Source organism: Sinocyclocheilus anshuiensis, unplaced genomic scaffold (genome assembly GCF_001515605.1).
Source record: "Sinocyclocheilus anshuiensis isolate Anshui unplaced genomic scaffold, SAMN03320099.WGS_v1.1 scaffold544, whole genome shotgun sequence".
In the NCBI taxonomy this organism is placed as follows: domain Eukaryota; kingdom Metazoa; phylum Chordata; class Actinopteri; order Cypriniformes; family Cyprinidae; genus Sinocyclocheilus; species Sinocyclocheilus anshuiensis.
The window spans coordinates 1,241,555-1,258,373 of NW_015555763.1; the positions used below are offsets into that span (position 1 = coordinate 1,241,555).

The 16,819-nt window shown below is 36.3% G+C and overlaps 1 protein-coding gene and 1 pseudogene across 1 annotated transcript; both read right to left on the bottom strand.

The window, feature by feature from the left end:
- Window positions 1-115: 115 nt before the first annotated feature.
- On the bottom strand, window positions 116-10,781 carry LOC107674060 (uncharacterized). Its single transcript, XM_016467918.1, has 7 exons — window positions 9,711-10,781; window positions 4,031-4,900; window positions 3,754-3,936; window positions 3,462-3,554; window positions 3,177-3,323; window positions 2,964-3,098; window positions 116-1,767 (listed from the first exon to the last, which is right to left on the bottom strand). The coding sequence occupies exons 1-7, from the start codon at window positions 10,518-10,520 to the stop codon at window positions 1,117-1,119; spliced, it is 2,889 nt and encodes a 962-aa protein (XP_016323404.1). The 5' UTR covers window positions 10,521-10,781; the 3' UTR covers window positions 116-1,116.
- A 3,890-nt stretch (window positions 10,782-14,671) lies between these two features.
- LOC107674030 (visual system homeobox 2 pseudogene) lies at window positions 14,672-15,471 on the bottom strand (annotated as a pseudogene).
- Window positions 15,472-16,819: the final 1,348 nt, after the last annotated feature.

A 16,819-nucleotide genomic window follows, 5' to 3' on the forward strand; every position in this document is an offset into this window, starting at 1 on the left:
TAGCTTTGATGTAATGTTTAACCTTCAAATTTATTTCTCGAAAATATGCTATTTTTATAACTGTATTACTGCCTTGTAAGCAGTCTGGTACCATACAAAGTCTTAACTCCATAAACTCACTCACAAAAGTTTTAATGTCATATTCGAACATGTCCCTTTGTATTAAAAATGCGGAGATGTTTCAAAAACACAGTAAACCAGATATTATATAAAAAGTAATAAAATAGTGCAACAACTTTTCAAATGACTTTTGCACTACACAAACTACTAAATAACAGAAACAATGGAACATCTGAGGCTGCGGTCTAAGATTATAAGCACCTCAAGTTTTCTCAGTTTGTTTTACAAATCTAGAGCGCTTTCTTACTGCACCGAGTGGCCAGTTATCAAAACCAAAACATCCCCTATGCATAAGACATCTCAAAATATGTTTTTAGGTCAGACTTCTAGGGATCAACCATTTTCAGCCTTAAGATAAGGGTTAATTTTCAAACGAACAAACAAACGTCCAAAAGTGTTTGAATAAATAAAATGTCATGGGGTACCAATTTAAACTGTATTATAACTACAGCCTGGCTTGCTAACATAAAGGAACAGTTTATATACAGATTTCACTGGATGGCCAACTAAGTGGACACAGTATCACAAAAATCTTACCACAGCTTTACTGAACCTTGCTGGAGTCCATAACTTAGTTTTGGCAGATAGTATTTTCTTTCCTCCCATCTGTGCATGTTGTGAAAGAATCAGTTTCCAGAATGAAAAACACTGGATTCCCTCCACAATTTAGTGTGTTGTCACAAGTGTTTCCCACCATGTCATCACTCTTGTCACGTCCCCTTGAGATATGTAACACGCAGCTACATAGTCACGGACTCTGAAACCAATAGTTAAGATATGCCAACATAAGTGAACATTCTCTAAAATTTGAAATGAACAATAACTTCTTTTTGTATAAACAAACAAAAAAAAAAAACACTAATATATAATAATACTGTTTTTATACAAATTTACAAAGAATGCAATAAAAGTTCATTGAAAAAACACCATTACACAGACAGAACGTATGTATGGTGTGAATAATGGACAAAAACAGGAAGTGAAGATGTGACTCCATTAAGTCTTTCTTTCGGTTTCAATGCCCAGCAGGGCATGAACGGTCTCTAAAGGAATGCCTTCAGGTGCCTCGATGTGCATCGTGGTGCCATCGGGCCCGTTGACAATGACGATGCCTTTGGCGGCTAACTCTTCAGCGCTCTGCATGACAAGCCCTTCTGCTGTCTGGAAAATAACTGAAGATTCTTGCTGCACCACCTGACTGGCCTCGGGATCTTCGAGAGCATCGGTCTGGCTGTCTTGAACCTCTTGTTGAGCGGCTTCTTGCGAGTCTATGCTCAGAGCTTGTTCCAGCTGTTCCATCTGATCCATGATGTCCACGACGACGCTGCTGTTCAGAACCTTGGAGATCTCAGGGTCTTCTACGGTTTTTGTGGCATCAGAATCCGAAGACAACACTTCCGTCTCCATAGGCTCTTCCTCTGTCCTCTCCGGGACGGTGTTTTCAGTGCTCTGTGTAGCGTCGTCAGAGGTTAGATCTACAGAAGTCAAGTTCTCCAGTCTGGTCAGCACCACCTGAGGCTTACGCAGCATGGAGCCATCAACACTCTCGTCCTTCTGGATACCATTCTGATTAACTCGATAGCCGTTGGTTTCTTCATTGCAGTTTTCTATTTTGAACCTTTTTGCAGGAGGCAGCATTTTGGCATTCTAAGAACAACATGAAGAGGAAATATTATTACTATACACAGTAACTGTGTTTTGTTCACATAAAACTATAACAAGTAGCCCAAAACAGCTCACAGTGGAGTGGTGATAATATGGATCTAGGTAAATGAACGTTTGCAGGTTCAAAACCCAAAAGGAGCAAATCATGAAAAAAAAAAAGTAATAAAAGTGTCTACTAAATCAAGGGTCCACAGAACAAAAATAGGGCTGTCGAGGTTAACTTAAAATAGATAAATATTTTTATTCAACAAGGACACATTAAATTGATCAAAAGTAACAGTTAAGTTGCAAAAGTTAATGTAACAAATTATTTCTATTTCAATAAATGCTGTTCTTTTGAACTTTCAATTCATCAGAGAATCTTGAAAAAAAATGTATCAAAGATTCCACAAAAGTATCAAGCAGCACAACTGTTTTCAACATTGATAAGAGAAAATGCTTCCTGAGCACCAAATCAGCTGATTAGAATGATTTCTGAAGGACCATTTGAAACTGAAGACTGGAGTAATGGCTGCTAAAAATTCAGCTTTGCCATCACAGGAATAAATTACATTTTAAATTGTACAAAAAGAGAAAAGAGTCATTTTAAATTGTAATAATATTTCACATTATTACTGTTGTACTGTATTTTGTATAATAAATGCAGCCTTAGTAAACATAAGAGACTTGTTTCAAAAACAAAAAAAATTATCAACCCATAACTTTTGGATAAAAGACATTTAGCACAGCTTTCATCATGTTAACCCTATTAGATATTACCATTTCATTCTGATTTCTAAAGGATAATTCATGCGATTAATCAAGGTTATCTTATTCTATTAAAAGCCCAAGATTTTAACAGTAAGAAAAATACAACTTTTTCTTTTTTTCATTTTCATTTAAATGTTTACCTTTACATTAATTACCCTAGTACTGGGTATATAAAGATGTTAGTAAACTTAATACAAAGTATATATTCTTTCAATATTTTAATAATAGTGCCTTTATATTTCACAAAGGGGGTTCCTCACAAGAGCATCATCTTTGGAGGTTCAGGCAGGCCATCTAAAAGTTTAAAACTCCCTGAATTAAATGACTAGTTAGTAGACAGAATTAAACAATTCTGCAGCTGAGCAATGTGTGCTATGTACACTTGCATAAAGGAGTCTGCACTGGAATGATTTTTGCACAGAATGTACCTCGATACTCCGTAGGCTCTTGGTGGCCTGATTTGCTCGTGGCTCTGACTGATTTGTCTTGTGACTTTGTTGTCCTTCAGAGGAAGTCAGGAGTTTTAGTGCATTGGGATCGGTTACACCCAGAGATTGTAAAACCTGGAATGACAAAAAATTTGTATGGTACTCATGCTTGAGCACAAAGCTGCAGTGGCTATATGTCTTGCGATTACTTACTCCCATGTTGTTGACCTCTATAGCTGGCCGGGAGGCTGGTGAAGTGTGCAAATATTCCAGGGCCATCTTCTTCACCTGGCTGTGTAGCTGTTCAAATTCATGGTATACGCTCGGGAACTGTTGCTTTGACGGGTAGCCCTTTTCCACCTAAAGGAACAAGCACACTGTAAGCGTGCATGAAATGCTTCCAATACATGTAATAACATGGTATTTTACAGTGAGAAATGGACACGACCAGACAAAATAAAAAAAATCTATCCCATGTTTCAGAACGTCTAAACTTACCTTCATCAGCACAAACTCCCATACAGTCATGACTCTGGCCAGACGTGGAAGAACAATCTCCATGAGATCTTCATCATCATACTGTTTAATAAACTGAAGAAAGATGTTCAGTACCCACTGTTAGTATCAGTGATTTAATTAACTGCTCTGCTGGGATTGTTTTTGCAGTAATGAGAATATTTACCACAACATTACAATATCAATATTATACAATATTTTAAAAAAGGCATGCGTAACTGATCTGAATGTCTGCAAAGAACAGCACACAGATGTATAGCAAACCAGATCTTACTTCTTTCAGTCGATTCCTCTGTCTTTGTGCTTGCTGCTCCAAGCTCATTCCTCTGGGGTACTTGGGTGGCCTTCCCGGTCGTCCTCTTTTAGGTGGCCGCCCAGGCCTCCTAGGACGACCAGGCCGACCTGGTCCCCTGGGCCGCCCAGGTCTCCTGGGTTCTACCTTCCCAATTTCTTGACCCTGAAATATTTTATATGCAATTATCTTATCAATCGGATAATTTTTTTTAATGATCCGAGACCTAATATCAAGCAATCAAAACAAATCATCTTACCTTTTGAGTACTGAGTGTTTTCACTTGACTAGTATCGGTGACTTCTGTTCCTGAAGGTTGTTCGTCTTCTGCTTGAGGTGGTGTTGGATTCTTGTCATGTGTGGGATTTAGCTTATAGTGTCTGTTCAAACCGGCGACGCCGATGTACGCTTTCTCACAGGTATCACATTTAAAGGCTTTGTCACGGAGGTTGTGTGTCACATCTGAGGTCTTCTTCTTGCCTTCCTCTCCATCCTCATCCTCCACACTTATCTCAGAGTAGTCATCTGAATCTGACTGGTGGCTTTCTGCCAAGTCCTCATTCTTAATGAACTTGTAGTCTTTCACCTTGTGCTTAGGTGGTCTGGACACCCGACCAGATCGGGTTTGGATTTTCTGAGGTTTCTTCTGGCGATTTTTAACTTTTTGTGTGTTTTTTTCAACAGCTGGAGTTGCGGTTTTTGTTTCCACAGTAATGACTTTGGAAGGAATTGTTACCTTGTCTGGAGAAGATGAAACTTTCGGAGACGGCACTAGGATCTTTGGGGTAGGAACTATTGGCTTGGCTGGTGGACTCTTGACCGTGGCAGGTGCAGGGACGTGTACCTTGCTAATGGGGACAGAAATGGTGCTAACAACAGGAGCTGGTTTCTGAAGGAGAAGCTGAATTGGAGGATCGCTTGGGTTTTGTAAGAAAAATTGCTGCTGTCCAGGCACAGGGGTGATGTGGAAGATCTGTGGGCTGCTTAATGTTCCTACGGTTGAAACCTTCACTAGCGGCTGACTGGCTGACAGATTCTGCGGCTGTAAAATTGTTATTGGAGTTGTCTGCCGTTGTTTAATGTCTTGCTTCAGAGGTGCCTGAACTTGAATTTGGATGGGCTCAGCTACCTGAATAATTCAAGGTGTGAAAAAACAATTAACTTTGGAGATAAATGGGTAAATAATTTGCTTACGCAGTCTTTGGACTAAATTCATTTAATGCATATACAGAATATCTAACAGATTGCATGTGGGATACTAAACAGAAGATGCATTCGGCGTTATACTACTGTAAAATAAAAGAACTGGTTTCTTTTACAAAACTTGTTTGTGGCCATAGTTTCTGCCCATATATCATAATTACTACAATTATTGATACAACAGTGAAATCATAAATAAATATATGATCTAAAGTACTTGACAATTTGTATAATTCCTTTATATAATGCATTAATTTTTAAGGAAGGAAGGATGGATGTATAGGGTCATTCTTTGTCAACTCAACCAGATGTCCCCAGCTCAAATTTTTGATTTTGCTAATATTTTTTCTGAAGAAAGATAAACATGTATAGTAATGAAAGCCAAACTATTAAATGTCATGGTAATGATGAATATTTACTGAGTAATCCACAATTTTGTAGAGGGGGGTCAAAATGGCAATTTTCACCTGAAATTCAGAGCCAAATTACAAGGGTGTAAAAATGACTTCAGAAAGATGGCAGCATCATAATGTTATTTTTACACAGAGATTGGTAGGTCTGTAGGACTTTAGCAATCTTTGTTGCATTATGTGCCAATGGTGACCACCCAAAAATGGGCAAAGAGCACTTTTCAAGTTTTTTCTCCAGAGTTTGCATGCCTGTAACTCACGAAGTATTAAAGATATCTTAATGCCTTTTTAGATATTGGGTCTTAACAAACCTTCCTTTTGGCATCTTCATTTAAGGCCCTATATGATTCAGTTCCAGAGATATTGGAATTTCAATATGGCTCCAGGAGTAAATCGTTAAATTGTACACATTTTCAGTGGTCAAAAGCCAAATGTGGGTCATTTTGCATAAATATGATACTTCTTTTCTTTTAAAGAGGAATGTTTGAAGAACAAGTAATGTTTAAATAAGAAATGTATCTCGTTTCCTTGTCAAAACAACTGCATTGAGCATACTAGTGGTCGACCGATATATCGCCAAGGCCGATATTTGGCATTTTTCAAACATCAATTTCAAAGTTTTTCAGTTTGGCCGATGCGTTCGAGGCGGGACTTTTATTTTGACGGCGCTGAGAACGACAGCGCCTGAGCATACAGTGCTCACATTCTCCTTGTTCGCTGTCATCGTTAACAGTTCTGTCTAACACGGACAGAAATCTGTCTAATAATCAGAAAGAACTGTTAAACAAAGGAATTAAAATGTATACAAAAAAGTATTATAATGATTGCTTTTATATTCTTAGTTATAGAAAGACAAACGTTATAATATTTTCTCGTTTTCCGTCAGCATTCAGCAAATACGCATTTATATCATTTAAACAAGTCTTTGAATGACTTATGAACATTTAATTAAAAAAATCTTGCAAACTTAGTCAAATCCAGCTGCGAGATCTTGTGAAGTGTACATGTGTATCCTGCATGATCGCGTGTTCTCTGCGTGACGGTCGGTCCGTGTGAATTGAATACGGACAGGAGGAGAGTTCTTCTTCACTGGAGACGCGCGATCCACAAACTTTAAACTCGGGATTTTAAATTATGCTGCTCTTCATGCTTTTACCCAATGTCATATTCATGTCATTTTCACTGTGTGCTGTATGTAAAATGAGTGTTACCTTGGCTTTATTTGAAAAAATATGATTCCCAAATCCCAATGCACACAAGCTTCCCAGAATACTGAGTGCCCTGTTGGTTACAGTGTTTATTTCCTTTTTAATTATATTTTTGTTAAATATTTATTTATTTGTTAAAAAAAATACTTTGTCATTTAAAGTATAAATATGTTTATTTTACACATTAATTTTTTAATCCATTTTCAAATTATTTAACATTTCTTAAATATTAATTAAAATAAATACAATTATATCGGCTGTCAATAAAACAAAATCGGTCGACCACTAGAACATACCTGTCTGAGTGCCATAAATATTATTTTTCCAAAGTTTGTATGCCTATAACTCAAGAAGTATTAAAGATATTGCAATATGATTTTAGATTCCAATTCTTAATAAACCTTTCTTTTGGAATCTTCATTGTCAAGGCTAGGGATGCAGCGATTAACCGGTTTCACGATTAACCGCACTTTAAAACGTCACGGTTAATTAATCGTAAAGGTTCCGCTAAACCGAGTGTTTCTGTTACATGGAACGGAACTGTTGCAGCTTGCGCAAAATGAAAACAAAATTACACTAGCGGTGCACCAGCTTAAAGGGGTCATATGATGCGATTTCCATTTTTCCGTTCTCTTACTAGCTCTTGGTGCATATAGAATATCTGTAAAGTTGCAAAGACTAAAGTCTCAAATCCAAAGAGATATTCTTTATAAAAGGTAAGAGTCAACCACGATCTCCGATCTCACAAACCAAAATAATAGGCATGATTTTCTCAGGCCACATGTAAAATCATATGAATTATTATAAAGATTATTAAAATGAATACGTATGGATGACAGTTGATTACAATAATATTTCAGTTTATTTCCATCATTAGTAACAGTTTCCCCAGTGGGACATATAAAGTTAATATTATTCATATATTAATAATACTTCATTAACTTTGTTATTTACTATCCCTGTTCACATAAGGGATAATGCACGGCTAGCTGTAAATTGAACGATTTTAATGCACGACGTGAAGGTAAGAACCACCTGACGCGGTTTCAAAAGCCAGCAATATATAACACTTTAATATCTAAAAAGTGTTGATGTGATTTTACACATTAGTAATGTTGGGAAATGAATAAATGCATAATAATAGTCATAATCGTAAAACCATGATTATTCCTCAGACAATAATCGTACCAAGAAAATCTATAATCACTGCATCCCTAGTCAAGGCCCTACATTTCTAGTTTCAACATTACTTATTCTTCAGACATTCCGCTTTAAATACAGTAAGTATCGCTGTATACAAAGTGACCAACATTTGGCTTTTGACGACTGAAAATGAGTAGCCTAATATTCAACAATCTGGACATGGTGCCTCATTGAGTTCCCCAGATCTCTGGAACTGAATGATTTAGGGCCTTGAAAATGAAGATTCCAAAGGAAAAGTTTATTAAGAACTGGAATCTAAAATCATATTGCGATATCTTTAATACTTCTTGAGTTATAGGCACGGCCACTGAAAATGTGTACAATTTAACGATTTACTCCTGGAGCCATATTTAAATTCCAATATCTCTGGAACTGAATCATATAGGGCCTTAAAAATTAAGATGCCAAAAGAAAAGTTTGTTAAGACCCAATATCTAAAAGGGCATTAAGACATCTTTAATACTTCCTGAGTTACAGGCATGCAAACTCTGGAGAAAAAAACTTGAAAGATGCTCTTTCCCCATTTTTGAATTGTCACCATTGGCACATAATACAACAAAGATGGCTAAAGTCAACAGATTTTACTAACAGACCTACCAATCTCTGTGTAAAAATAACATTATGATGCTGCCATCTTTCTGAAGCAATTTTTACCCCCCTGTAATCTGGCTCTGAATCTCTGGTGAAAATTTTCGATTTCACACGGAATGACCCTATAGAGAAAAAAAAAGATATGGAAGGAAGTATGTGCAGAAAAAAAGTACTAAAGGAAGACAGAACAAAAAAAAACACTTGTGGAAGAAAGGGAGTATGTAAGGAAGCAAGTACAGAAGGAAGTACGTTCAGAAATAAGAATGGAAGGAAAACCTTGTGGAAAAAAAAAAGATTGTACAGAAGAAGTTCTTTAGGAAATCTGCACAGAAGTAAAAAAAAAAATAAAAAAAAAAAGAAAAGAAAAAAGAAGCAGCAGCAAGAAAGCAAAGGAGAAAATACTTTTGGAAGAAAAAAAAATATATACAGAGGAAAATATGTAAAGATATTTGTGTGGAAGAAAGGAAGCATGTTTGAAAGGAAGTACAGAAGGAAATTCTTGTGGGAAAAATGTACAGAAGGATGAATGAAAGGTAATCTGTGCAGAAGTAAGTACGTACAAAAGGAAGGGAGGAAGGAAGTACAGAAGGACATACTTGTAGGAAAAAAGAAGCATGTGTGGAAGAAAGGAAGGAAGGAGGAAGGAAATGCAGAAAAAGGAAATAAAGAAAGAAATACATTTGGTAAAAGGGGAGTACAGAAGGAAGTATGTACGGAAGAAAGGAAGTGTTCTACAGAAGAAATACTTGTGGAAGAATGCATGTAAACGTATGGATGGAAATCTGTTCAGAACAGATGGAAATACCTATTGAAGAAAGGAGGATGTATGGAAGGAAATCTGCAGAAGAAATGAAGTACAAAAGGAATGAAGGAAGTACAGAAGGAAATATTTGTGGAAGAAACGCACAGAACAAAATACAGAAGGAAATACTTGTGGACGAAAGAATGTACAGAGGGACATACAGAAGGAAATATGTACAGAAGAAAAGGGTACAGAAGGAAGGGATGAAGCAGAGAAGGAAATACATGTGGGAAAAGGAAGTACATACAGAAGGAAGTTTCTGCAGAAGAAAGGAAGTACATAAGCAAGCAAATACAGAGAGAAGGAAGGAAAAGCAGAAAAAAAAAGTACAAAAGGAAGGAAAGTTAAATGAGGGAAATGCTTGTGAATAAGTTGATATGCATGAAGTAGGTAGGGGAAAAAAGCAAGAGAAAGAAAGTACTCCACAGATTTTCAGAGAAAGCCTACATTCCCATTCTACACTGTAAAGAAACAATTCCGGCAAGTTAATACAATTTCTACAACTTATGAAAGACCCTACGGTACCTTCTGGGTGGTCGTGTGGGCTCCATTCTGCGACTGTTGCAGCGCGACCTGTTTGGCGACGCTCAGCAGCTGCTGCGACGCGTTCTGCACGATACTGACTGGCTGCGGCTGGATCGCTGTCGCCAACTGCAAGTTACTGGATTCCAGCGCAATGTAGGACGTCGTCTGCGTCGTGACAGGTCTCTGCAATATTTTTGGGCTCGTTGTATGGGTCGTAGCCGGCTCGGCCTGAGCAATTAATTGTGCTTTACTAACTATAACCTGCTGCACGTCCACGATAGGGGAAGTGGATGGTTTCACTGCTGTCTCGGTACCTGCCACATGGATTAATTGTTGTTTCGTTAATTGCTCGATTAACTGCTGCTGCTCCTCGGCCGATAACCCCGAGCTCTCCACGAAGCTGCCGTCGGGCTGCACGTAAATGATGGTGGTCGTCGGTGCAAGAGCGTTTAAGACTTCACCGCTTACCGTGGTGCATTCAGCAGTCAAACCTGCCTCTGCAGTGGCATGAACGTAAGACGTTATGATATTCTGATCGGTTATCATATCAGCGCTCACGATCTGCCCGATCACCTCCTGGGTGCCGTCCAGAACTGTGACATCCACCGCCGACTCGCTGTGCATTAACTCGGCGAGGCCTTGATCAACGCCCCCTTCTGCGGCCTTGCTTGCGTCTTCTTGATTATTTCCCGCTTCGGCTGCGGTTTGTATCGTCTCGGGCTGCGGCAGAGATCCGCTCGCGTCGACGTTTTCCATTTTCGCTGCAGCAGATTTGGACGCTGAATTATTATCGTCTTCATTGTCCGCCATTTTGTTTAGAGGACCAAAAGTTGCTAGCTGACGTAGGAATCCTCACAAGAGCGCGAGAAGCAGCCGTTTGCTTACAGACGATTAATGCTCAAGATGGGAGTAATATTTGCGATATTGATTCAAAGCCCGGCCTTTGAAAACATTTCAAATGTGGAAAACTGTTATAATCCAGAGACGCTCACCAAGGTAACATTAGCCAGGCAATTGGTTTTCCCGTCCATGCCACCAATGACTAAAGCACGGAGGAGGCGAGGAGGGGTGACAACAAAATACGTCACTTCCGTTTTTAGCGCGCCGTTCTCGCGCCTCTTTTACCCGGTTAACGTTCATACTGTCCTGCTGCCTTTACATTGGAAACTATTTATAATAATTTAAGAAAAAAATCTTGTATAGGCGTGAACACCCTCCTCAAGGAAAATTTGATTTTATTTGGTCCAAAAGTTTATTATGATATAAAAAAATATATTTATATTTATTTAGATTTTAATACATTTCATAATGTCATGTACGAAAACATCTGTATAATTCTGTCTTTGTATGAATGGTGTGTATTTTACACATTTCACAAATAAAATTACAATTATATGATTGTAATTCTAGGCCTTTTTCATTCAAAATACCAGTGCTTTTAGATAGATAGATAGATAGATAGACAGATAGATAGTTAGATAGATAGATAGATAGATAGATAGATAGATAGACAGACCTCTGTATTATTCTGTTATTGTATGAATGGGGTGTATTTGACTCATTTCACAAATCTCCATTTTTAACCCAACATGATTTCATAAGCCCGTTTCTGCCACAGTTCAGTAAAAATGCTTCTGCTAGTCATAATAATGTAAACTTTTGTAATAATTACTTAACATCTCATCATAATGTGAAACCTTCTCCTAATAATGACTTAATACATAATAATAAGAAACTTGCTCGTAATAATGTAGAATACTTTTAAACTCAGTACATCATTTCAGATCAGTTGAAAAAGTTATTGATTTTTAGAAGAAGAAAAAAACAAAGGACTGAATTCTCTTGTGATGCCTATAACACCGTTGGGCATTGTTAGTGAACAAATTAAACTAATAAAAATCTTATAGTGAATTAATGTAAATTGACAAACTTATAAACCTATACAATCCATCAGAAATTGATTTATTACCAAGTAAACACCAATGGTGGGTTTATGAAGCAAATTATTTACAGCAAATGTCCAGCAGGGGGCAGGAAGGGACCACTTTTACATTCCTCAATCCACATTTTACGGTCTGTTTTTTCATAATGCTACATCAATAAAACGAACTGAATCTTTCTTATCACATTATTGCCATTATTTAATGAGCCAAAATACCTTCAAACAGAGCAACAACTATGCTATTATAATATAATAATGATCAAGTCCACTGAACAAAAATTGCATACGAATGCCATTCAGTGAAACAGACTGAAGAGAATTTTTCTTTCAACCATTTTTTCAACATTTTAAGCGCATATTGAATGTCTAAAGAAACAGATTTAGATTGTAAATTGTAAAGCATGAAGAGTTTAGAATGTCAGCAATGTTCTGATCAATGTAAACAGAAAATACATTTCAGTGTATTTAAAATAATTCTCAGAGTTTTCAAATAATATGAGTGAATAGTAATATTTAAATTATATTGTTCTTAATCATGGCAGAAGTAATCCCTACAAAATGGCATTATTAATTTATTTAGCCAAATTATAGATTATATATCATTTAGAATTTATATTAAAATATAAAATTAGTCAGGGGGCATGAAGTCATTGAGACATGCTGAAAAGACAGGATACAGAAATCAATTAATAATTCAAATCAGTTTGATTGATATCAAATATATGACTGGACTGATGTATTTTACATGCATACTATCAAAGTGAATATCCTTTCTCATTTTACACCATTTTTCAGATATTTTAATTACCTATGTTACTTGTTTGCACAGCAGTTTAGTGATCATCACAATCTGATTAAGAAATCACTTTAAAGGCAGCACGGATTTGCCACTAGGATAGATGATCTCAACTCTTATAATCTTCATATCACAGATAAAGTCCAGTTCGTCCCTCAGTCAGGCCTCTTATGGCCACCATTAGTGACATTGTGGGATTAGAAAGTACTTCACTGTAATTCGGTTTCCTCTTAGTGAGAGTGCCTGAAGCCTGAGCTTTGATAAATCTGAAATAAAGAAACTGGTAATCGTCACAAACAGCTTTGCCAAGTCTTACTAAAGATAAAAACAAAATGTCTAAATAATGAGTGTTGAGTGAATGAGTGTTGATTAAAACATGCTTTATGGCATAAAAGCAGGGAATCCATTTGAGGTTTTATACAACATTTCATTTATTAAAGGGGTCATCGGATGCTACATGCACTTTTACAAGTTGTTTGAACTGAAATGTGTGTTGGCAGGCTTAGACCCGCCCTGAGTGAGCTGTCATCAGTGAGCTGTCATTAAAGGAAAATGCTACAAAACGGCTTGCTCTGAAAAGAGCTGTTTTTGACGGTAAAGAAAGGTGTTTTTTTACACTACCATTGAGAAATTTTAACCAAACTATGTTACAGACTTTTCATTAAGACCCTAAAGAATCATATCAACTTGTGGAAAATGGGCATCCGATGACCCCTTTAAACCATGTCTAGAGCAATATAGGGAAATGTAAAAGGCTAATATGCCTGACAGGATCACTGAGATGTCAGGAAAGCGGACAGAGATACAGTATATTCTGTTGCTACGCAAGCCTAGCCTTGTCACCCCAGATGTCAACTAATTAATTACGCAGACACTAAGTAAATTAAATTAGGATTGAATTAACAGTGTGTATCAATAATCTGTTGACAGGCCTTGATAATAAGGGCATGGAAAGGATCAACAACCCAGATGAAATAGAGAGAGCGTGCAACATCCTTTTGGACACTTCTAATCAGCACAAATCCTGATTGATTTCACAATTTGTGGATTAGTCAAAGGGAGAATTTCAATTATTGTAAGATAATTTCCATGCTTTTCTCTATCCTGTTATGTGAGGCATCCAAAACTGCTAACTGCTAATAGAATGATTGTAATCCTGGGCCTGCCCTTATTCATTCAAAATATCAGTGCTTTTAAACAGACAGACAGATAGATATATAGATAGACTTTATATGCGAATACATGAAGGATAAAGGGTATTACAGGAGAACTAGCCTCAGTGAGAGCACCTTATCTAGGGCTGCTTTCATGCTCTCTCCCATATGTCTGTTATGTCTGTTATCTGCTGTTTAATCTGCCCAGATTGAGGCCTCTCAACTGTGTCGGATTACACTGACACACATGACACACAACGACATACAAACGATTGTTACTCTATGTTCTCCATAGACCAGAGCACACTATAAAAAACTATTAGTTGTAGGTAAAACAAATATTGGAGCCATTTTTTTTTTGTGATTTGTTTGCTTCAAAATTTTATTTTAATTCAATGTGTTACTTGCCATTTCTTTGTCTTTGTTAGTGAAATTTGCTAGCAATTTCTGAGTAAAAAATTGTTCCTTCGCCAGTTAGTGCATTGCAAAATGCAACAAAGAAAAAGATTTTAGCACAAATTTGGATTTTAATTCAAAAGCATTATTAGCATCTTATATGATATGATACCTTAAACACAATTAAACTGATGCTGTACATAAAAAAAATCTGCTCAAGTAAACTGATGCATTTTATGTTCTCCTTCACTTATGATTTAAAACACACTTGATGTAAAACAGGTTAGCATTGTTCATCTTTTTTTAAATAATTTGTATCGCATTTTACATGTTAGGAAAAAAGCACATAATTAGACTACAGTACATTAATGTATAGTTCAAACAATACTGTAGCAGGCTTAATTTACAATATATACAGCAATACACTCTATTACAACTTTTAACCACTGAGAATTTGAAGACGGGGTACTGTACAAAATAAAAAAGAAAAGCATTTAAATCCTGTTATTTCAAAGCTCAGTAGGAGTTCTTGACCAATAATTTTCTGATGACGTTATTACTTTATACTGAAATTAGATCATAAATATCCAAACATTTATGGTTTTATTCAATTGAGCAATTTTGCAAACAGCACTGAGGAGGCTGCTAAAGGGGCCCTATACTTATAGAATTTTTATAGGCCTATATATGAGAAAAAAAAATACAAAAAAAAAGCTATTAATCACTGGCATGATGGACTGATGCTACTATCAAAATACTGAAAATGTCTAAATGGTTTTGACTTTGCTAAAGTGAAATAAAATGCAGAGGAGCATTGATAATCAATCAAAAGTCCAGTGCTGTCCTGGGAACAGTGCAGGAAGGGAAGAGAAAATAGCCCAGATATTTTCACACTAAGCCAATGTTTTATGGCATTATGTAGGGAAGAATTACAGTGCATAATCTAAGAACTTTTTTCCTCTTCTTTTGTGTCTAACTGTTCGCTGGACTCCTCTGTCACCGACGTCTCCATTTTGTGCTCTAGTCTCTCAGAGGAAACCGTTCCCAGCACTTTGGCACTGTGCTCCTGTGCTTTTGCCCTGAGAACAGCAATACTGTTCTCCCTCAGTTCCTCTTTGGACTTGGGTGACTCTGTCCTCCTTTCCTCAGCCTCGGCCGCATCCGGCTTGGGATTGGTCGGTTTCTGAGTGACATCTGACTTCTCATTTGATTGGACTTCAGCAGTCTCCAAGGACTTCTTGTGCATCCCTGCAAAGAATGGTGGGTATTCGTGTTTAGAAAAGCAGCTGGTGGTAGGAAAACCATCTCGAACTGGAAATAGCAAGAGACAGATTTTAGATTTAGTAACAAAATATAACTAATCTGAGCCATGAGAGTCAAACTGCATCAAAAATAAATGGATAAATAAATTAAGAAATGCAATATTCTTTTTTATAGTTTGTTATTATAATTTAATCATGTACGTAAATTCATTGTTATTTATCTATTTATTTACAGGTAGCTAATGTGGTGATAGTCAGTTGTGAAATGTCATTGGTTAAAGATTTATGTATTTATTTTTAATATTTTATTTTAAAGAACAAAAAATGCAGTCATCTTCAGAGGGGTCATAGTAAAACAAACAAACTGTTGTAGTCAAGAGCAAAACAACTGCCAGGAAAAGACAAAAAATAATGATAACTGTAGAAAAAGTAAATACAAATACAGATAAATAAAACAACATAAAATAATAAGTATATAATTAAGTAATTCCTATTTAATTAGCAATTTAATTATATGACTACACTTTTTTTTTTTACTTTCTGCTTCTTATATTATTGTAATACAGGAAATAATTGCTCTAAAAACTGGTCAAATGTTATTTAAAACATTTCTGTGAGATGTCTGCTGCATAAAAATATAACATTTAAATGATCAGCTGAGAACATTTTTGTATATGTAATCAAATCGCTTAATTTACAGCATGTTTAAATTCAAAATGAAATAGAGAGAGCGTGCAACATCCTTTTGGACGCTTCTAATCAGCACAAATCCTGATTGATTTCACAATTTGTGGATTAGTCAGGAGACCTATATATTTTTATTCATTAGGTTTAACACGGTCATTTTAATGGCTAATTTCAATTATGTACAGTTGTAAGATAATTTCCATGCTTTTCTCTATCCTGTTATGTGAGGCATCCAAAACTGCTAATATGAGATAGAATGATTGTAATCCTGGGCCTGCCCTTATTCATTCAAAATATCAGTGCTTTTAAACAGACAGACAGATAGATATATAGATAGACTTTATATGCGAATACATGAAGGATAAAGGGTATTACAGGAGAACTAGCCTCAGTGAGAGCACCTTATCTAGGGCTGCTTTCATGCTCTCTCCCATATGTCTGTTATGCATCACTCCTGCTGTTTAATCTGCCCAGATTGAGGCCTCTCAACTGTGTCGGATTACACTGACACACAACTGTTTGGTCGACATACAAACGATTGTTACTCTATGTTCTCCATAGACCAGAGCACACTATAAAAAACTATTAGTTGTAGGTAAAACAAATATTGGAGCCATTTTTTTTTTGTGATTTGTTTGCTTCAAAATTTTATTTTAATTCAATGTGTTACTTGCCATTTCTTTGTCTTTGTTAGTGAAATTTGCTAGCAATTTCTGAGTAAAAAATTGTTCCTTCGCCAGTTAGTGCATTGCAAAATGCAACAAAGAAAAAGATTTTAGCACAAATTTGGATTTTAATTCAAAAGCATTATTAGCATCTTATATGATATGATACCTTAAACACAATTAAACTGATGCTGTACATAAAAAAAA